Genomic DNA, 21,776 nt, shown 5'->3' with positions numbered 1-21,776 from the left:
CCCAACTGAGGGCCAGGACCTGCCCAGGGACCCCGCCCACCCCCCACCTCCATGTGGGATTCCGGAGAGCCCCAGGGCTCCCGTCCTGGACTCCAGACTCCGTGGACACTCAGCACCTTCCGCATGCAGCGCCTGGAGCGGGAGTAAGAGTATGAGTCCAGCAGGCCTTGCGTGGTCATGCGCCAGCCACGAGCCCCCAGCCAGGCCACTTCAACTGCCGTGGGCTTCCGGCGCTGTAAGATAGGGATAAACAGCAGCCCATTGGGTCATCCTTCGCGGGGCTAGGATGCTAGACGACCCACCAGCTTGGGTTCTCCTCCCGGGCTGGGTGCGCACATGTGCAGTTTGTGAACAGACAAGAAGGGCTCAGCCCAGCGGAGGCGTTTGTGGTCAAAGCCTCCGGGCGGACCACAAGGGACGCAGTCCCCGGCAGCTGTGAAGACATCTGCTGCTGCCGACTGAGCTGTGGGGCCACTCAGACGTCGGATACATTAGCCGTGGGCCCCATCCCCCATTCATTCATTCATGCATACATGCATGCATTCATTCATTCATGGGATTGCAGCCACGGTGGAGCAGTGGTTAGTGCTACAGGGTCCAACAACCCCAAAAGGTTCAAAGCTGGGCGCAGGCACTTTCTGGCTGTGTGACCTTGGGCATGCCACTTCACCTCTCTGAGCTTCCGCACCTTCCTCTGTAGAAGGTGGATAACAGCGGTGCTTCCCGCAGCTTTGTGAGGACCCAATGTATAGAAAGTGCTTAGTGCCATGCCTGGTGCACAGAAGTGATAGAAGTGATAGAAATTCTAATGGTGAGATTTAAACGCTGAGGAAGGACAGAGGCAGGACGTATGGGGGTCGAGGGGGTTTCCCTGAGCCCCTCATCACAGCCGCCCTCTGGAGGCAGGTGCAGAGGAGATATCCTACACCTTTGATGCCACGCATCTCCTGCATCCCCTCTGCTCCTCGTTTGAGAGCCCAGCCTTGAAGAGGGCATAGCATTCCCTTCTCAACATTTATTGAGCACCTACTGGGTACCTAGCTCCACACTGGACTCTAAGCAGCAGGGCTTGGAGGAGGAGCCACCCAGTCTCCCCGATCAGAACTGCCCGAGGGAGGCAGCGTGCTCTTTGGAGCTTCCTCAGGGCAGCAGGATCATCAGAAACGCCCTTATTCCATCCTGGGCCCTGGGCCACACACCCCACCAGCATTTTCTCCTCGGGGCCCCCAACAGGGCAGGACCTCAGGACCAGGTGAAGTCCTGAGGCTCCAAGAGGAGGCCCAAGTTGCTCCACATCACAGCCTTGATGTGGAACTCAAAGGCTGGGATTTGAACCCAAGTCTCCTGGGAGGTGAGTCAGACACCTTGTGCTCTTCCCCCACTGGGCCTGGAGGACGTTGCTACCTAGGGTGCATGCTGACAAGTTTATATAGATGGGAACAAAACAAAGGGAAGGGGGAAGTTCCAGATCACCTGGTCATTAACCCAGCTGGATCCCCCTTCTCTTTCCACCCAGAAATAACCCTGGCGCCTGCCCCAGACCAGCCCTAGCCTCTGGGCTCCCCCACACTTGTCTCCTACTACATCTCCAGCTACACTGGCCCAGACAACATCTAAGCCGCACCCCAGAGGAAAACAGGGAACAGCTGAGGCGTGACCCCTCACCTCACTGGATGCACAGCCCCTGCAGAGGCATGCATGGATTGGAGGGCTTTTTTGCCACCCAGAGGGTAGAGGGAACCTGTCCCTTCTCCGGCCACATTCTTCACCCCTCCCTGGGGTCTGCAGGTCTTCCCTGGCTCCTGGCCCTGCTCTGGCGTCTCCATCACTTCCACTGCCCTACCCCCTGTAAAAAGATGTTAAGACTGTAAAGTTTCAAGCATCTGAGAATACTGATCTTATGATTCTGAAGCTTCTAAACTAGACCTGGAAAGAAAAGGTGACTTTAGAACAGCCGGCTGTTTAGAAACAGAAGTTTCTCCCTTTGCCCTTCTGCGGGCACTGCACTTCACAGTTCACAGCTAACCACAGCTTACATTCCCACAGGGAGCCCATTCTAAGCACTTTAAGTAAATGAACTCAAATCTCACCTCATCTACACTCCAAGGTAAGTACCACCATTATTGCCATTTCACAGATCAGGAAATGCAGGCCCATAGGGGTTAAGTGACTTCTCCAGGGGAGATGGTAGAACTAGGATTCCAGCCTAGGGCATCTGAAGCCCTGCACCCCTAACCACCATACACACTTCTGGGAACATTTGTAAAGTGCACCCATATTTCTTAGCCTCACTGTATTCTGCGGGGAGAGGAGAGGCAGGGCAGGGGCTGTGGCCCCAGTGCCCTTCTACCTCCCTCTGCCCTTTACTGTCTGTAATCTTTGACCTCTGTGATCCCCGGAGGGAGAAGAAGAAGAATGCAATTCCCATCCCTCCTCTTCCCCCTCCAGCTCTGCCGGTTGGGCCTGACTCCCCAAACTCTGAGGGAAAGGCTGCAGGTGGTCACCCCCAAGTCTGAACTCTCCAGCCTCCCAGGGCACCCCCAGGTGTCACTACAGGGCCCCAGTGGGTGGTAGACATCCCAGGGGCCTCTGGCATCAGTGTCCCTGACCAGAGTGGATTTAAGAGCAGGGCTGTTATTTGCTTTGCAGCTGCTGCCATAAACCCTGGACGCCCCTGGGGAGAGGGAGCAGCTGCCGGGAAACCTCCCGGGCCCTGGAGCCATCACCAAATCCCTGCTGCTATTTCTGAGCAGCCAAAGGAATTCTGAAATTAAAACCTCCTGAAAAAATGGCAATTCCTCGTCCCACTCCAGACAGATGAAGATACTTCTCCCAAAATAGATGAAGAACCAAGGAGGAAGCAGTGCAGAGCTGGACACAGCTCAAGACTTCCCACAAGAGACCTGATTCCTGCCCAACTCTGCCCCACCCGAGCCCCTGTCTGGTCCTCACATGCCCACCTATAAAATAAAGGGCTGGCATCTTCAACTTTAGTACATCAGAATCACCTGCAGACCTAAAACAGCACTCGGGGGTCTCAAGCGATGCTGACGCCCTCTGAACCTTAGAAGTTTCCCTAAAGTCACTTTCAGCTCACACATCCCCACTCTTTAAGGTTCAACACTTCAACTACTGGCTGTGTGATGTCGGATGAGTCACCTGACCCCTCTGAGCCTCCATTGAGCCTCCATTATTCTCATCTGTATAATGGAGAGAAAGAGTGATCAGCTCATCTTGAATGTTGTGAGGAAAAATATCAAATAACATTAGTAGTTCATAGCAACTTTCTTTGTAATATCCCCAAACTGGAAACCATCCAAATGTCCATTAGCAGGTGAATGGATAAAGAAATTGTGGTACATCCATACGACAGAATGCTACTCAGCAATGGAAAGGAGTGAGATATTGATACATACAAAAATATGAATACATCTGAAAACATTTATGCAGAGTGAAAGAAGCCAGGCAGAAAAGACAACATACATTGTATGTTTCCATTTGTAGAAAATTCCAGAAAAATTAAAACCATTCATAGTGACAGAAAGCAAATCAATAGTTGCCTGGTCATTAGGGGAGGGAGGAAGGATGAGAAGGAAGAGTAAGGAAGGATTATGAAGGGGTACCAAGGAACTTCTGGAGGTGATGGAATGTTCATTATTTTGATTGTGATGACGGTTCTAGTGTAAACACATGTCCAAAATCATCAAAATGTACACTTTTTGTTGTTGCTGTTGTTGTTGTTGTTTGTTTTTGAGATGTAGTCTCACTCTGTCACCAGGCTGGAGCTCAGTGGCGCGATCTCGGCTCACTGCAGCCTTCGCCTCCTGGGTTCAAGCGATTCTTCTGCCCCACCCTCTTGAGTAGCTGGGACTACAGGCATGCACTACCATGCACAGCTAATTTTTGTATTTTAGTAGAGACAGGGTTTCACCATGTTGGCCAGGATGGTCTCAATCTCCTGACCTCGTGATCCACCTGCCTCGGCCTCCCAAAGTGCTGGGATTACAGGCGTGAGCCTCCACGCCCAGTTGGGGGTTTTTTTGTTTGTTTCTTTTTTGTTTTTGTTTTTTTGAGACAAGGTCTCGCTCTGTCATCCATGCTGGAGTGCAGTGGTGCAGTCACAGCTCACTGCAGCCTCAACCTCCTGGACTCAAGCAATCCTCCCATCTCAGCCTCCCAAGTAGTTGGGACTACACATGCACCACCATGCAAGCTAAAATTTTTTTTTTTTTTTTTGTAGAGGCAGGGTTTCACCATGTTGCCCAGGCTAGTCTCAAACTCCAGGTCTCAAGGGATCCTCCCACCTCAGCCTCCCAAAGCACTGACATTACAGGCATAGCCATCAGCATCCGGCCCTGGCTAATTTAATTTTTTTTTTTTTTTTTTTTGGTAGTGATGGGGTTGGAGGGGCGGTCTCACTACATTGCCAGGCTGGTCTTGAATGCCTGGCCTCAAGTGATCCTCCTGCTTTGACCTCCCAAGGTGCTGGGATTACGGGCATGAGCCACTGGGCCTGGCCAAATTGTACACTTTAAATATATGCATTTTATTCTGTGTCAGTTAACCCTCGGTAAAGCTGTAAAAAATGTTATTGGCAAAGCACCAGCCATATGCATAATAGCCCTTTTACAAATGGCAGCTATTTCTGTTATTAATCACTGTAGCTGCGTCTAGATCATTCTTTGATTAATTTTCATCTGTTCCACTAGAATACAACTTCAGGTCTATTTTGCTAACACTGCGTTCCCAATACCTGGCACATAGTAGGTGCTGATGAAATAGTCATGGTTGGAAATCAAAGAAGCTATGAACCTGTTACTTTCTCCTGGGCCACCTCAGAACCCAGAGGGTTAATTAATCCCAACAGGAGTAGATTGGATGATTCTAGGCGTGTGTGAATGAGAACCAGGACAGGCGTGACCCACAGTCAACATCCCCGGGAGAAGGAGGACTGGGGAGGCCGAAAAAGGAATGCAGGACCAATGATGAAACATACACCCCACTGCACCGATAGTGGAGGGCTTGGCCTTCAGATCATAGATACATTCTAAAATGAGGCAGCTGAATAGCCTTGAGAAACTAGACAGACCTGGGTTCGAATCCCAGCTTTGCTGGGCTGTGTGACCTCAGGAAAGTCACTGCAACTCTCTGAGCCTCAATTTCTTCATCTGTGCAATATGGGTACTGATATTGCTCAGCTCTCTGTGGGGAATGCAGTGAGGGTTAAATATGGTTAGGGATGTATGGTACATTGATTCATATGACCTCCTACAGCCTTACACACTTGTACATATACACACACAGAACCCCTACTGTGTGCCAGGAACCATGCCAAGCGCAAGAGAGGCAGTGGTGGGCCAACTTCCAGGCCTCTCTCCTTGTGGACTTTGCATCTTGGCAGTAACAATTCCTCAGCTGTATCCTCAGAGACTCTGATGTCATCGGTCTAGGTGGGACCCGGGAGCTAGTATTTTAATTTTTTAATTTTTTAATTTTAATGGGGTCTCACCATGTTACCCAGACTGGTCTCAAAATCCTGAGCCCAAGCAATCCTCCTGCCTCAACTTTCCAAAGTACTAGAATTACAGACATGAGCCAGCATATCCTGCCTAGATGTCAACTGTTTTTTGAGACAGGGTCTCTCTGTCACTGACGCTGGAGTGCAGTGGTGCGATTGTGACTCACTGCAGCCTCAACCTCCTGGGCTCAGTCAATCCTCCTAACTTAGCCTCCCAAATAGCTGGGATCAAAGGTGCCCACCACCACTCCTGGATATATATTATTATTACTATTTTAAAGACAGGGTCTCCGTATGTTGCCCAGGCTGGTCTCGAACTCCTGGTACAAGTGATCCTCCCGACTTGGCCTCCCAAAGTGCTGGGATTATAGGTGTGAGCCACCTAGCACCTGGCTAGGAGCCAGCATTTTGTTAAACTCCCAGGTCATCCCGATGTGTAGGTGGAGACCTCTGCTACCTGGGATAGGGTCATTCCCTCTTTACGCACATTAAAACGGAGGCCCAGAGAGGTGAGATGACTTGCCCAAGGCTCCACAGCTCAGAAAGAGTGGAGCTGGGACTAAACTCCGACAAGGTGACCATGGGACCAGAACCACCTTAAACATCACAAGAGGGTTAAAGACTATGTGCCCAGCACAGATGTGCCCACTGCCCGATCTTGCTCTCACCTTTGACTTGACCCCAGCCAGGGAACGCCCAGCCCTCCTGGGTTGATCAGAGCAGAGCAAGGGGCTGGGAAGGAGTCCCGCTTCCAACCAGTGGCCCTTTAGCACCCCCAGCACCCACACAGTTGACCAGAATCCCCCATCTCTACCCTGAGCTGGGGCTGAGGCCTTGGGGCAGTTTTGCTGCTCCTCCCCCTCCCCCTTCAGAATGACAGCAGGCCTGGCTCAGGGACAGACTCACAGGCTGGGGGCAGCTGTGCCGTTTTACAAGCCTGGAGACAGTGGGGGACTGTTCAGGCCCTGGCAGACTCCTCAGCCCCTGAGAACAGTGGAACCCTCTCCCCCAGCCTCAAACCCAAATCTCCCTCCCTGTTTATTTACCCTCTGGCAACCACCTCTCTCAGTGTTCACTTGTGCCCAGTCAGATGTGTGCCCATAAAATGCCCCTTCTAGGTAACCCCATAGCAGATGTAAGAGCAGATGGGAGTGGCTTTAAGCAGGAGAGAAGCCCTGCTGTCCCCTTCCCAAGAGATTCATTCATTCATTCATTCATTCATTCATTCATTCATTCGTTCATTCTTCAAAGAAGCATTAGAGCCCAGGGGAGAATTCAGACGCTGGGATCAGATTGCTGGGCTGGAATCCTGGCTCTGGGACCTGGGCAGCCGACATCATCACCTCTCTGGGCCTCAGTTTCCACATCTGTGACATGAGAATAATAACAGTGCCCACCTCAGAGGGCTGCAAGTCTCAACGAGTTAATGATGCCAGGTACTGAGAGCAGGGCCTGGCACATAACAGGGGCTCATTAATTGGAAGCCATTATTATCATTGAGCCAAGGGACTGTGGAAGGAGGGCGGGGTGGAAGCTATCGGGGAAGGCTCCCAGGAAGAAGGGATATCTAGGCCAGAAGCTAAAGGATAAGGGAGAGTTAGCAAGGCGGCAGGGAGTTGGGAGGGGTGGAACGGTGTTATAGGCAGAAGGAACAGCAGCTGTAAAAGCTCAGAGGTGAACTGCTGTGGTGCTTGGGACACCTCGTTCATCCACCCCCTACCAATCTTGGGGGTCACAGGCTATGGCTGAGGTCACGAACTCCATGTCCTCTAGAGGGTCCCGCTGGGCATTAGTGGAAGGCTGCAGACTGGACCCGCTGATCAGGGAGCTCACCTCCGCCTGCTCCCCCAGGGTCTCTAATGACTGCTCCTGTTTTACTAGATTTTTGTGTATTCAAGGGAAGCTTCATGCACTTCCCAGTTACAACACCTAAGATCCCACAGGAGCCTGGGAACAAGAAGAAATCACAGCCCGTGACACCCAGAGAAGTTGAACGATTTGGTCAGAGCCACGCAGCACACACAGGTATTCCTCTTCCACCCTCCTGCTGTTCTCCGCAGGCCTGGCTGGGCTGAGGAAGGGAGGGCCCTTCCCCACTGAGTGAGACAGAGGCCATTGTATGTGATGAAACCCAAACCTTGGGGGCCCCCTCTGGGTGGAGGTGGGGTCGGTGGAGGGGAGGGGCTGCAGGGGATGGCCCACTGCCCCCCAACCCCAGGGACCCAGCACATGCTCCCAGCCCCAGCCACATCTGGATTCCAGCTGGCAGCTCCTGAGGCCCAGGGTGCGGGGAAGAAGTCGCTGCAGGAACTTGCCATCAAAGACCAAGAGGAGGTTGGTGGGTGGGGAGACAAAAGGCAGAGGCTGACTGCAGGGCCAGGGCTGCCTCCTACCCCCATTCCCAGCCAAGGGTGCGGTGAGGGGGGCATTGTCCATGAGACCTGTCCCAGTCCTCAAACACCTGCAGGGCAAACAGAGAGGTGAGTGAGTCTCCCATGGCCACAGTAAGTGCAGAGCTGGGCCTGGAACCTGGGTCTGTGTGGCTACAAGTCCAGAGCCGGTGCTCCACCGCTGGGGACGTGAGTTCCAGCCCATTCCTCAGGAGCACTGGTCTTTCCTTTCTTTCCCACATCAATCTGTCCCTTCAGCCTCCAGGGCTGGGCTGATGTGTTTCCCCAGAAAGTTGTCCCCATCCCCATGCAAGAGCCTCTCCCCAGCAGGCTCATTCCCCCCAGTCCCCAAAAACCGGTGAGACTTCAGGCCAGAATAAAGGTTTATTGTGCTGGTGCATTATATCTCAGCACCTGGAGAGCTGTGCAGAGGTTGGGGGAGCCCCAGATGGAGGGATGAGGGAAAGGACCCCCACCAGAGCCTCCCTGAAGCAGGACGGAGCCCAGGCTCCCTGTCGAGGACTGACAAATATTGTGGACACAGGCTGCCAGACAATGTGTGAGCAACGGGGGGTGGCCAGGGCCCCCCTGCTCCAGGCTGGGCGTCAGAAACCCTCCCCCAGCCCCTCAGACTCCCCCAGGGTGGAGGTCCATACAAACACAGGCCCCCAGCTTCTAGGCTGCTTTGGAGGCCAGATAGGAAGAGTTCCATTCATTCACCCCATCCCAGCAGCAGTAGCAGGATGAGCAGCTCACCCCCAGGGAGGGGGTGCTTGGGGAGCTCTTGAGAGGGTTTAAATGCCCTACACCCCACATCCCTAATCCTGGACCAACCAGAAACAGGGGGGCACCTTCAGGAAAATTAAGAGCTGTATTTTCCAGTGGGTGCTGCAGGATTTTACCCTGTAGCTGTTTTAAAAAGCAGTTTGGGCCAGGTGGCTCGTGCCTGTAATCCCAGCACTTTGGGAGGCCGAGGCAGGTGGATCACCTGAAGGTCAGGAGTTCCAGACCAGCCTGGCCAACATGGTGAAGCCCCATCTCTACTAAAAATACAAAAATTAGCCGGGCGTAGTGGTGGGCACCTGTAATCCCAGCTACTGAGGCAGGAGAATCGCTTGAACCTGGGAGGTGGAGGTTGCAGTGAGCCAAGATTGCACCACTGCACTCCAACCTGGGTGACAGAGCAAGACTCCGTCTCAAAAAAAAAAAAAAAAAAAATCTTGTTTCCGAAGAGTGCCTCAGGGAATCTAGTTTGGGAAATGCTCATTTAGGGACCTGTCATGATGTATGCGGGGGGGGGGGGGGGGGGGGGGGTCCTCTCACAGAAGTGTCCTAATTAACCACACCCACTTCTGCTGCTGGAGCTCTAAGTACAGGCAGAATAACACTAAAATATTCAGGATTGAAAGGACACAAGAGGGGGATCATTTGCAGTTCCAAAATATTGCTTCACGCCAGGCTGCATGTTGCCTTACAAACTCTGGGCATCTCAGCGTCTGTCATCCAAACTCTTCCAAAACTCCCACTTATTCTTTGCTCCCTTGATGGAAAAGCAGTGATGTTTGCCCCAGGAATGACCTGTGACATGATTCCCGGTTGATGTGGCTGATTTAGTGGACTGTTTTTTGTTTTTGTAGAGATGGGGGTCTCGCAATGTTGCCAGGGCTGGTTTTGAACTCCTGGTCTCAAGCGACGTCTGGACTTGGCCTCCCAAAATGCTGGGATTACAGGCATGAGCCTCCGCACCCAGCCTCGAGGGATGTTTTATCCTGGCTGTCACAGGGACACATGCCCTCCCTCACCTTGTCAGGGGAGCTGTGCTTTAGGATATAGCCCTTTGAGGCTGCAGAGGTGAAGGATGATGGCACTTGGTGAGATTCCTCCGGGGGACCAGCATTTCTGCCTGCTGTAGAATCAGCACATGCTGGGATTGGCACCACAAGGTGGCCAAGGAGGGAGTCTCAGGAAGCAGTCAGGGCTGAAGGTGTTTTCATGCCCAGGGAGGTGACCACTTGGGGCCCCGACAGTCAGGGCTGGCAGCCCAGGAGGACTATTAGACACTAGGGTGGACGCTGCTGCAAGCACAGGGACTTTCGGGGGGACCCACTGGTCCCTGGGCTTCCTGGGCTAACAAGAGAGACCCTTCCAGCTCCCCTTGGCCCTCACTGGCCACCTCAGGCACCCCTGAACACGGCTCCTCCTGCGCCTCTGGTGTCTCCACTGGGACCCCATGTCCCTGGACTTCCTGGTCCCCCTCCTGGCTGCCCTTCTCCTCTTCCTCCGCCCCCCTGCCCTCCACCATCCTGGCTCCCTCCCCACCGCCCAGTGCAGCCCTGGTGGGGGACTTGAGGTTCTGGGTGGCGGCCAAGATGTCGGCCTGGAGCTGCCGGGATGAATCCAGGGCTTCCTCGGGCCGGCTGTCGGGGGCTCTGTCGGGGACCTCACTGAAGGCCCGGGGGCCCCCGGCCCGGTCACTCTGGTCCACGTACTTCTTCTTGGGGAAGGACGACGGGTAATAGGCCGAGGCCTTGTGCTTCTGCCGGGTGATGACCGCGGCACAGACGATGAACATCAGCAGAAAGGCCAGGGAGCCCACCACAGCAATCAGCATCACGTACTGGCGGAAGAAGTCCACGATCCCATCCAGGAAGTTGGTAGGGGGTGACGGGCCCCCCAGGCGTGTGGGCTGGGGCCCCAACGATGTGGGGCTGAGGGCCGGGGTCCAGGGTGGCGGGAGGCTCGGGGAGGAGGCCGACGAGCCCTCGGCCTCCCCACTACCTGCCATGTCCTCCAGGAACGCAGCCTTCAGGGGCACAGAGCGGGTGTCGGTAGCGGGCACAGACCCCAGGAGCAGCAACAGAGCGATGAGGAGGCTGGGGGCTGCCGCTGAAACCATGGTGCCCCCAGGACCTGTGAGACAGGAGGGAGGAGAGAAGTCATGGCGGGACTCGAGAGCGTCAGGATTCAGAAACAGGCTCACGAGCCCCCAGGAGGAACAGGGAGCACGAAACACCTTCCTGCAAGTCCCTTCCATTCCCGGGGCCTGAGCCCCGTTGGTTCAGGTGTAGGGTACAGATGTGCTCCCCCACTTCCCTGGAGGTCCCGGAGGGCAGAGGCTGAATCTTATTCATCTTGGCCTCCTCAGGGTTTGGCCCCATATCTGGTATACAGTAAGTGCTCAATAAACATACCTGGACTGACTTGGCTGAATTAATAATGATAACTTACACTTCCATGGCTTTATGTGTCAGCCACTATTTTAAGTTTCTTACATGGAATTTCTCAATGAATCCTGATCACTGCCCAGTGTGGGAGGTTCTATGATTAGGCCCATTTTGCAGATGAAAAAACTGAGGCTGAGAGGGACATGGTGACTTGCCAGGGAAGAGCTGGGTCTGGGCCCAAGCAGAAAGGAAGAAATGATGGCAGGGCGGAGTAAGTGAGAAACCAAGTGAGTGACTGAGGTCGCTGAGTGATACCTCACCCCCTACCCACAACCCTGGGACCCTTCCCTCCAGCCTCCAGCCCCTCTGTGGTCCTGTTCCCCTCAGGGTCTCGTCCCCACGCACTGGGCAGCCAAAGTGGCTCCACGCAGCCACATCCTGGTGGTTCAGGGGCTTTCTCAAACCTTCCCCCAGCCCAGCTCTACCTTATTCTGCAAAAGATTCCTAGCTGGGCGAGCACAGTGGCTCACACCTATATAATCCCAGAACTTTGGGAGGCCGAGATGGGCAGATCACCTGAGGTCAGGAGTTCGAGACCAGCCTGGCCAACATGGTGAAACCCCATCTCTACTAAAAATACAAAAATCAGCCGGGCATGGCGTCATGCCCCTGTAATCCCACCTACTCAGGAGGTGAGGCAGGAAAATCACTTGAACCCTGGAGGCAGGTACAGTGAGCCGAGATTGCACTACTGCACACTCCAGCATGGGTGAGTGAGTGAGAACCTATCTCAAGAAAAAAAAAAAAGAAAAACATTAGAGTTTGAAGCCTCCAGGTCTCTGTGCTAGGCAGTGGTCATGGATGCCAGGGGCATGCATGGACAGCCCCCCCCCCCCCCCCGTGGCTGCCCTCACCCCCAGGCTCCAAGCAGGAGCCAGGATGGGCCCCAGGGTGGAGAAGTCCTGGTTCCCGAGACAAAGCTGAGCTGCGGATGCGCCCCACCCCCACTAGATGGAAACCAGATGAGCCGGGGGCCTCCCTGCCCTGATGGAAGGCTGCTCCTGGGTGAACCCCAAGACGCCACCTGGCCCAGACAGCCCAGCTGATGAATTAATTCCTCATAGCCAGAGTTGACAGAGGAGCTGAGTTTCTTTTTTTTTTTTTTTTTTGAGACGGAGTCTCACGCTGTTGCCCAGGCTGGAGTGCAGTGGCGCGATCTCGGCTCACTGCAAGCTCCGCCTCCCGGGTTCCCGCCATTCTCCTGCCTCAGCCTCCTGAGTAGCTGGGACTACCGGCGCCCGCCACCGCGCCCGGCTAATTTTTTGTATTTTTAGTAGAGACGGGGTTTCACTGTGGTCTCGATCTCCTGACCTTGTGATCCGCCCGCCTCGGCCTCCCAAAGTGCTGGGATTACAGGCTTGAGCCACCGCGCCCGGCCGGAGCTGAGTTTCAAAACACTAACTCTCCAAGCCAGTGTGAGCTGGGGGCTCCCAGCTGCTCAGACAAACCCAGGGACAATTCACTGTGCTGTCCTCTGAGAGCCCCTGCCCGGCCCAGCAGAGGGCTCAGGTCCCGGAAGCTGGCTTGGGTCTAGAAGCTCCAACACAGAAGAGCCTTAGGATCGCCTGTCCTGAGGCCTGAGGGGACTGAGGTGGAGAGACAGAGGCCCAGAGAAGGCAAAGGGCAGGCCTAGGGTCACCCAGCAAGTTCCGGGCTGGAGGAGGAAGTCAGGTTCCCAAGGCCTTGGCTGTGGTCACATCTCTAGCACCTGGGCCTCAGAACCTGCTTGGTGAAGCAGAGGACGCTACCTTCCCCACAAGTACCATGAGGATTCTGAAGGTGAGGTAGGAACCAGGGTGGGCCATTTAGGGGTTTGTTCCAGGTCACCTGAGGCTTCTCCGTGACACAGCTTTCATTGAAATTAATTGCATCAGCTGGGTGTGGTGGCTCATGCCTGTAATCCCAGCACTTTGGGAGGCTAAGGTGGGAGGATCACCTGAACTCAGGAGTTCAAGACCAGCCTGGTCAACATGGCAAAATTCTGTCTCTACTACTAAACACCAAAAATTAGCCAGGCATAGTGGCGCACACTTGTGGTCCCAGGTACCGAGGAGGCTGAGGTGGGAGAATCGCCTGAGCCCGGGAAGTTGAGGCTGCAGTGAGCGGAGTTGGCGCTGCACTCCAGCCTGAGTGACAGAGCAAGAACCTGTCTCAGAAAAAAAAAAAAAAGAAAACAAAAAACAAAAAAAGAAATTAATTGTGCTGATGTAAATGTGAATAAACTGGCTTAGATGGCAAAAACAATTTAAAAATAATTCCAGGACATAAAAAGAGGCAAAATTGGCCAGGTGTGGCGGCTCGCACTTGTAATCCCAGCACTTTGGGAGGCCGAGGTCGGAGGATTGATTGAGGGCAGGAGTTTGGGCAACATAGTAAGACTCCATCTCTACAAAAAAAATTAAAAATGAGCCAGGCCTGGTGGTATCTGCCTATAGTCCCAGCTACTTGGGAGGATCACGTGAGCCCAGGAGTTCAAGACCAGCCTGGGCAACATAAGGAAACCTCCGTCTCTATGAAATACATTAAATTATTTCAATTTTTTATAAAAGAGACAACGCTTCTCAGGGACTCATTTTATTTTATTTTATTTATTTTTTATTTTTTTGAGGCGGAGTCTCGCTCTGTCGCCCAGGCTGGAGTGCAGTGCAGTGGCCAGATCTCAGCTCACTGCAAGCTCCACCTCCCGGGTTCACGCCATTCTCCTGCCTCAGCCTCCGGAGTAGCTGGGACTACAGGCGCCCGCCACCTCGCCCGGCTAGTTTTTTTTTGTATTTTTTAGTAGAGACGGGGTTTCGCCGTGTTAGCCAGGATGGTCTCGATCTCCTGACCTCGTGATCCGCCCGTCTCGGCCTCCCAAAGTGCTGGGATTACAGGCTTGAGCCACCACGCCCAGCAGGGACTCATTTTAAATGAGCTGGTCGCTGAGCTGGTCGCCCATGCTTTCCTCACGGGTACTCATCTAAGCCCTCTTCATGCCTTTAATCCTACAGGAGCCCTGGGGAAGCTTTATCATTTCCATTTTACAGATGAGGAAACGGAGGTTCAGAGACAGACAGTTACTTCCCCAAAGACACACAGATGGTGAGTAGCTGAGCTGAGATCTGAACCTTCCTCTATCTGATCCCAGGAGTTTACACTCACATTCACACACACCACACTCATACACAGCCATACACAGCCATACACACACATGCACACTCACCACACACACAACCATTCACACATGCCACACACTCACACACACACTCCCATACGCATCCCACACATAATCATGCACACGCATGCCACACACTCACATACACACCCATATACACACATGCACAGACTACACATACAATCATACACACACATGAACACACACCACACATAACCATGCACACACATGCCACACACTCACACCCATATACACACATGCACATACTACACACGCAATCATACACACATGCACACACACCCCACACACAACCATGCACACACACCACACATACCCATATACACCCCACACACCACGCACACACATGCCACACACATACACCCCTAAACACACATTCACATACTACACACAGTCATACACACACGCACACACCACACACATGCATACACTCCACATACAACCATACACACCACACACACACCTACACAACCACACACACCTGCACACACCACACACTGTGAGCCAGGAGTGGCTCATTCCCGCTGGTGGACGTCACCTGTCAGAGGCTAAATGAGGAAAGGCCCCCTGCCCTCTCTGGTACCTGTTAGCAAAGCCTCCTACAGACAACCTTGAGCTTTGGGGTCTGTGACCCGCCAGTCACCTCCCTGACTCCCACCCCCAGTCAAGCCCAGGAGACAGCTTTCAGGGCAACAACTACCACTTCTCACTGCAGAGGGCAGCTGGGACCAGTGGTGTCTGGAGACCCACTCCAGTTCTGGCTGGGTCAACGATCCCAGCATCATCGCGTCCAGCTCTGCGGTCACACACACACCCGGCTCCTGTGGGCCTCACTTTCCCCATCCGTAAGTTGGGAAAGGGTGACCACAGGTAGCACCTCTCAGAGCTGTTAGGGACACATGAGACAACTTTCAGGGAGTGCCTGGTGCGGAGGAGCTGAGCCCCGAGGAAAGATGGGGTCAGGGGTAGCTGAATTCCTTCCCTAGCCGAGCTCCAGGTTCAGCCAGCAATTTCCCACCCTGAGCCGACGAATGAGCACCGTTGCCGGATGGGAACATGCGCTCACTGTCTGCTCCGGCCACCGCCCAGGGAAAGACCGACCTTTTCACCCCGTTCAGTGAAACCTCCTCAGCTCTGGCCGCCGAGGAATTCGGAGCCAAACACACACATGCACACACATACACATACACGTGCACACATATACCTACACACACACACACGCAGCACACACACACACACGAAGTCGGAGGCAGAGGGCAAGAAAGGGGAACACGCAAACTGCCACTGGCTCTTTAAGGCTGAGACCCTGACTCTCAGAGTCCCTTGCACCCCACAACCCCTCCTGGCTTCCAGGGAAAGGCGGGGGCAATGTGTGGAGGACCCGGCCCCACCGGCAGCCAGCAGAGCCTCAAAAAAGATGGCTGTGTGGCCCTGGATGGCCCCTGCCCTCTCTGGGCCTCAGTTTCCCATCTGTGAAATGAAGCACTGTCCTGGACAACTCTGAAGTCATCATTCTGCCTGCCAGGTACCTCCTACCTCCCCACTGGACCCTAATTTTTTCAAGGACTCAGAATCTCACAGGCCATTAGGAGCTGGGGTCAGGCCCAATGCTTCTTGCTTCACCCTAGAGGCAACTCAGGTACAGAGACTGGAAACAGCCTGCCCAGGTCACAGCAAGTCAGGGGTGAGCCTGGCAGAGCCCTGGACAGAGAAGCCTGTCTTGGTATATCCCAGAGGAGGTCACTTCCCGGCTATGTGTCCTTGGGCTGAGCATGTCACCTCTCTGAGCCTCAGTTTCCATATCCATATGATGGGGATAAGAGCCACCTCCCTGGATTGCTGTTAGGACAAGATGCGGCCGTGCCTGGCGCATAGTGGGTGCCAATTAGCAGGTACCACGTGATTGCCCAGGACTCCCCGCCTGGAGACATGTCAGACAGGGCTGGCGGTGTGTAAGTGTGACAAATGCCCTAAGACGGTCCTGAGTATGTGGAGGAGTGCAGATCCACCCCTGAGGCCTGGGGACCCCAAGACTTGAAGGTAGGGGGCCGGGGGCTGCCCCACCCCCACCAAGAGACTGGTGGCCTTTGGGGGAGGGGTGGCCCTTGGAAACCTGGCTTCAATTAGTGGCCTTGTGTGGGGGAGGAGGTTCTGGTTGGAGCGCTGCACAAGCCCCTGACCCCAGGGCCAGCCGAGGACAGGGACCTGGACCCCTGGAGGTCTGGATGGGCACAGCTCCCCTCCACACACACACACACACACACAGCAGCAGCAGCAGCAGCATGGACACACAATATAAAGACACACAACACGGGCACACCGACTCACACAGCACCGAGACACCCGACAGCGCTCTCATGGCCCATGCACACAATACACAGAGAACACACACGGACACACAACACATACACATACACAACCCCCTGACACACAGCCGATCCCCGCACACAGGACAATACCGTCCACATCACCCTCACACGGATCCTGGAAGCAACAGCCTGGCGTCCACTTGCAGAGAAGTGGAGCAACACACCCCCTACACCAAGGCCCCAGCTGCACACACACAGCACCCTGGCCCACCCCGGCCCACCGCAGCACCGCACATGGGACTCAGATTCCACCACACTCGTGCATACAACACCAAACACACACTCAAAGCCCACACACACTTAGAGAGGTCCCCCAGAGTGCCCCGACAGTCCCCAGTCCCTAAGCTCCAAGACAGCCCCAGGCTCTCAGGACAGAGGAGGGGACCCCAGGACTCACCAGTTCCTTGGTGCACAGGACTGGGTGCTCCTGCCGAATGGAGCGAGAGTGGGGGGCGCCTGGGCTGGGAGAGACAGTCCGTGCTGGTGCCCGGGGCTGCTCTGGGCTGGCGCCTGCCCGCCCTCCCTCCTCCCGTCCCTCCTCCCGTCCCTCCTCCTTCCTCCCTTCCCGGCTGGGCCGCAGGGCCAGCTTGATTTCATTAAGAGGGTTTGGGGTGGGGACAGGGGGAGGGGAGGGGCTACTCTCGGGCCACACGCAATCCCACCCTCGCTCACACTCCCGCTCTGGGGAAGACCAGATGCGGCACTTCCTCCCTGACCTCGGGTCCCCAGGGCAGGCTGAGACAGACAGACAGACAGACAGACAGACAGACAGACAGACAGACAGACAAGGCTGTCCTGCAGCGCTCCCCCAGACAGCGAGCTGGGATTCTGCCCACCCTGCTCCCCAATACCCTCCAAAGGGGACAAGGTCAGGAAGATTCAGAGGCCTCTGCAAGTGGGAAGGAAAATTCCCCGTCCTTGTGTGGCTCAGGCTTCCAGGCTCAGGGTGCAGCGTGGAAGCTGGGATTAGTTTTAGAGAGAGGCCTGATGGTGGGTCTGAGCCTGAGATAGGGAGCCCAGCTCTGCCCTTCCCTCTCCAGACCTCAGTTTCCCATTTGTAGGGATGGGTGGGAAGCTTTCTGGGCTACCTCTGACTCTGATGTTCTGGGATCTGTGGCCTCACAATGTCCCCAAATGATAGTAGCTTGAATAGGAGTTGGAGCCCCATTTCACAGAGGGGGGAGAGTGAGGCAGGGTGAGTTCTAATGGTTCAAGCAGGGTCCTGAGATGACTTGGAACCAGGACGTCTGGCTGACCTGAGGAGTCCTGTGGATTAGCAGCCCCTTGCATTAATTAATTAATTAATTCATTCCTGCATTCATCCAGAAGTGCTCAAGGAACGCCTGTAGCAGGCCACACACTGTGCTAAACAGGTTCCAGAGGTGAATCAGGCACAGCCCAGCCTTGGGGAGCTCACAGACTCCCAGGGAGAAGGACACAGAGGTAAATTACTTTTTTAGCAAACAGAAAGGGGTCAGGTCAAGGGCTCAGAGAACCCCAAGACAGAGAGATCGATCACCCAAGGCAAAGAGGCAGGAAGCCATCCTGGAGGGTATGCCTGTGAATGAGTAGAAGCGGGCAAAGCAGGCCCTGGAAAGGCATTCTGCATGGAAGGACTGGCGTGGGTTAAGGTGTGGTGGCTGGGAATGCCACCACACACAAGCCACTGCAATTAGATTAGGCTGGAGCATGGACCAAAGAGAGGATCACATAGTAAGGGTCAGAGACATTGACAGGAGCTGGGCTAAAGTCTCGGAAGGTCATCCAGGAGGCAGCAGGGAGCCAGTGAGGGTCTGGAACAGGGGAGTGCATGAAGGATGACTGTGTGCACTGTGAGTAGGAACCAAACCTAGATTGTCATTGTTCCCTGCAATGGTCCCAGCAGCCCTCACTCACCCCCAGAAAACTGGGACAGTCATTTGCTTGGGAAATAAAATTAGAGACTTTCCCATCTTCTCTGGAATTCACCCCAAACCCTGCATCTTAGAGGGAACAGGGGACCATCCACCAATAAACGCGCACACACACACTCACGCACACACACGTACCCGGGGCAGGGAACAGGGGACCATCCACCAATAAACACACACACACATTCACGCACACACATGTCCCCGGGGCAAGTGGCCACCCACAGACATGTTGTAGCGGCCGCACCCACTTTAAGGTGGCCAGGGGTGTTCCAGGCCTACTTGACCTATCTTAGACCAGACATGGGGTGGGCAGGGGCAGCCAAACCTCCCCCAGGGCCCACCAGCAGGGGAAGAAGACCTTACCCAACATTTTGAGGGCTGTAGTCTGGGGACCCTGGGATGTCGAGGAGCAGGGACACAACCAACCCAAATACAGCCTGCTCCCTGCACAGGTGGCCCTGGAGGCCCAGCCTGAGGGAGCCTCTCGTTGTCCCCTTCCCCTCATTCTGTGCTTCTCCCTCCTAGGCAGAGCATCCCCCTGAAGGAGGGGTGGTAAGGGTTGGAGACATTGGCAGGAGCTGGGCTAAAGTCTTGGAAGGTCACCTAGGAGGCAATAGAGAGTCAGTGAGGGTTTGGAGGGTTCCTTCTGGGATCTGTGGCCTCACAATGCCCCCAATGATAGTAGCTTGAATAGGAGTTGGAGCCTCATTTCACAGAGGGGGAAAGTGAGGCAGGTGAGTTCTAATGGTTCAGGCAGGATTCTGAGGTGAGTCAGTGGCAGGCCCTGGAACCAGGATGCCTGGTTGACCTAAGGAGTCCCACGGATTAGCAGCCCCTTGCATGCATGCATTCATTCATTCATTCATCCATCCAGCAAGAGGCAGACAGACCCACTTCAAATCCGGCCTCCACCATGTCCTGCCCCACATGGAGCCTCTGTTTCCTCCTCTGTAAAAATGGAGATGGAGACTCCCTACTATTCGGAAGCTGGCGAGGGAAGGCAGAGGAGCTAGGGAGCATGCACATGCTCGGCGATGTCAAAAGCACAGGCCAAGGCCAAGGGTATGAGTTCTCTGTTGCTGCTGTAACAAATGACCACAGATTAGAGGCCAGAAGCCACTCACATTCGTGGTCTTACAATTCTTATGGTCAAGAGTCCCAAACAGGCCTCGTGAAGCTAAAAATCAAAGTGTCAACAGGGCTCGCGTTCATTCTGGAGTCTTTGAGGGATAATCTGTTTCTTTACCTTTTCAAGATTCTAGAAGCTGCTGGCATTCCTTGGGTCTTAGGCTTCTTCCTCCACCTTCCTGGCCAGTCTCTCTTCTGGTTCCCTTTCCCACGATGAAGGCCCCTAGTGATGACATTGGCCCCACCCTGATGATCCAGGATAATCTCCCTACGAGCCTTAATTTTGTGGGGAAAGGAAAGAAAGATCAGACTGTTACTGTGTCTATATAGAAAGAAGTAGACATAAGAGACTCCATTTTGTTCTGTATTTGAGATGCTGTTAATCTGTGACCCTACCCCCAACCTTGTCCTTGCAAGAGACATGTGCTGTGGTGACTCAAGGTTTAATGGATTTTGGGCTGTGCAGGATGTGCCTTTGTCAAACAAGTGCCTGAAGGCAGCTTGCTGGTTAAAAGTCATCACCATTCTCTTAATCTCAAGTACCCAGGGACACGTACACTGTCAAAGGTCGCAGGGACCTCTGCCTAGAAAAGCCAGGTATTGTCCAAGGTTTCTCCCCATGTGATAGTCTGAAATATGGCCTCATGGGAAGGGAAAGACCTGATCATCCCCCAGCCTGACACCCATGAAGGGTCTGTGCTGAGGAGGACTAGTACAAGAGGAAAGAAGGCCTTTTGGCGGTTGTTGGCAGTTGAGATAGAGAAAAGCATCTGTCTCCTGCCGGTCCCTGGTCCCTGGGCAATGGAACATCTCGGTGTAAAACCCGATTGTGTGCTCTGTTTACTGAGATAGGAGAAAACCGCCTTACGGCAAAAGGTGGGACTTGCTGGCGCAATGCTGCTAAAAGGTTATGGAGATGTTTGCATATGCATATCAAGGTACAGCATTTTCCTTTAAACTTATTCATGTCACAGAGATCTTTATTCATATGTCTTCCTGCTGATTTTCTCCCTACAATGATCCTATTATCCTGCCACGCCCTTATCTTTAAGATGGTAAAGATAATTATCAATAAATACTAGGGAACTCAGAGACCAGTGCCGGCATGGGTCCTCTGTATGTTGAGTGCCGGTCCACTGGGCCCACTTTTTCTTTCTCTATACTTTGTCTCTGTGTCTCATTTCTTTTCTCAAGTCTCTCGTTCCACCTAACGAGAAACGCCCACAGGTGTGGAGGGGCAGGCCACCCCTTCAAATTTAACCACATCTGCAAATCCCTATTGCCAAATAAGGTGTGACACGCTCAGCTGGGTGCAGTGGCTCACACCTGTAACCCTAGCTACTCAGGAGGCTGAGTAGGAGACTTAGTTGAGGCTAGGAGTTCAAGACCAGCCTGGACAATCTAGTAAGCTCCTGTCTCTAAAAATTTTTTTTACATTACCTGGGTGTGGCACATCCCTATGGTCCCAGCTACTCAGGAGGCTGAGGTGGGAGTATTGCTTGAGCCCAGCAGTTCAAGGCTGCAGTGTGAGCTATGATCATGACACTGCACTCCAGCCTGGGTGACAGAGCACAACCTCAAATCCAAAAAAAAAAAGGTAACATACTCCCAGGTTCCAGGGATTAGGCTGTGGGCATCCTTATGGGGAGGGGCATTATTCTGACTGCCACCCCACGTTGAATATTATATTACTGGCTCCCTATACGGCTGGAATCATCCACCCGCAAAGCACTGGGTTCCCCCCCCAGCACTGTGCCTCAAACACAGCAGGCCCTTTATGTCTTGTGGGGAACTGAATGAATGCAGGAAGCCCATTTGGTGAACACAGAAACTGAGGTTCGTGGTGGTGCGACCTGCCCAGAATCAGTTAGCGTGTTGGGAGGTCCGAGCCCTCTTCTTCTGCCCCAGCGCCCGTGTCAGAAAATCTGGAAATGGGACCACCCCCATCCCAAGGGGCCCGTTCCCCAAAATAGGGCCCCTACTCCCTCTGTCCTGTTGAAGTGCTTTACCACCATGTCAACACACCACACATCACACACCACACATCACACATCACACACCA

General features: G+C 54.0%; 1 protein-coding gene and 1 long non-coding RNA gene across 3 annotated transcripts; one reads left to right on the top strand and one right to left on the bottom strand.

The window, feature by feature from the left end:
- The first annotated feature begins 227 nt into the window (after positions 1–227).
- On the top strand, positions 228–3,630 carry LOC139356524 (uncharacterized). Its single transcript, XR_011608504.1, has 3 exons — positions 228–1,351; positions 1,517–2,107; positions 2,650–3,630. It is a non-coding gene; the product is annotated as an uncharacterized lncRNA (long non-coding RNA).
- A 4,647-nt stretch (positions 3,631–8,277) lies between these two features.
- Positions 8,278–21,240, bottom strand: LOC105468318 (transmembrane protein 119). 2 transcript variants are annotated; one of them, XM_071071179.1, is made up of 2 exons: positions 19,833–21,240; positions 8,278–10,818 (listed from the first exon to the last, which is right to left on the bottom strand). In XM_071071179.1, exon 2 carries the CDS (start codon positions 10,802–10,804, stop codon positions 9,962–9,964), a length of 843 nt encoding a protein of 280 aa, XP_070927280.1. In that variant the 5' UTR covers positions 10,805–10,818; positions 19,833–21,240; the 3' UTR covers positions 8,278–9,961. The 2 variants fall into 2 exon arrangements, with proteins under 2 accessions (XP_070927280.1, XP_011716705.1); XM_011718403.2 differs by lacking the exon at positions 19,833–21,240 and adding an exon at positions 17,071–17,192.
- Positions 21,241–21,776: the final 536 nt, after the last annotated feature.

Source organism: Macaca nemestrina, chromosome 10, assembly GCF_043159975.1.
Source record: "Macaca nemestrina isolate mMacNem1 chromosome 10, mMacNem.hap1, whole genome shotgun sequence".
NCBI classification, from domain to species: Eukaryota; Metazoa; Chordata; class Mammalia; order Primates; family Cercopithecidae; genus Macaca; species Macaca nemestrina.
This window is presented reverse-complemented; position numbering and strand designations above follow the sequence as displayed.

Bases quoted from the DNA above. Each gene is read 5' to 3' on its own strand.
- LOC105468318 (XM_071071179.1), bottom strand. From the start codon at position 10,804: ATGGTTTCAGCGGCAGCCCCCAGCCTCCTCATCGCTCTGTTGCTGCTC.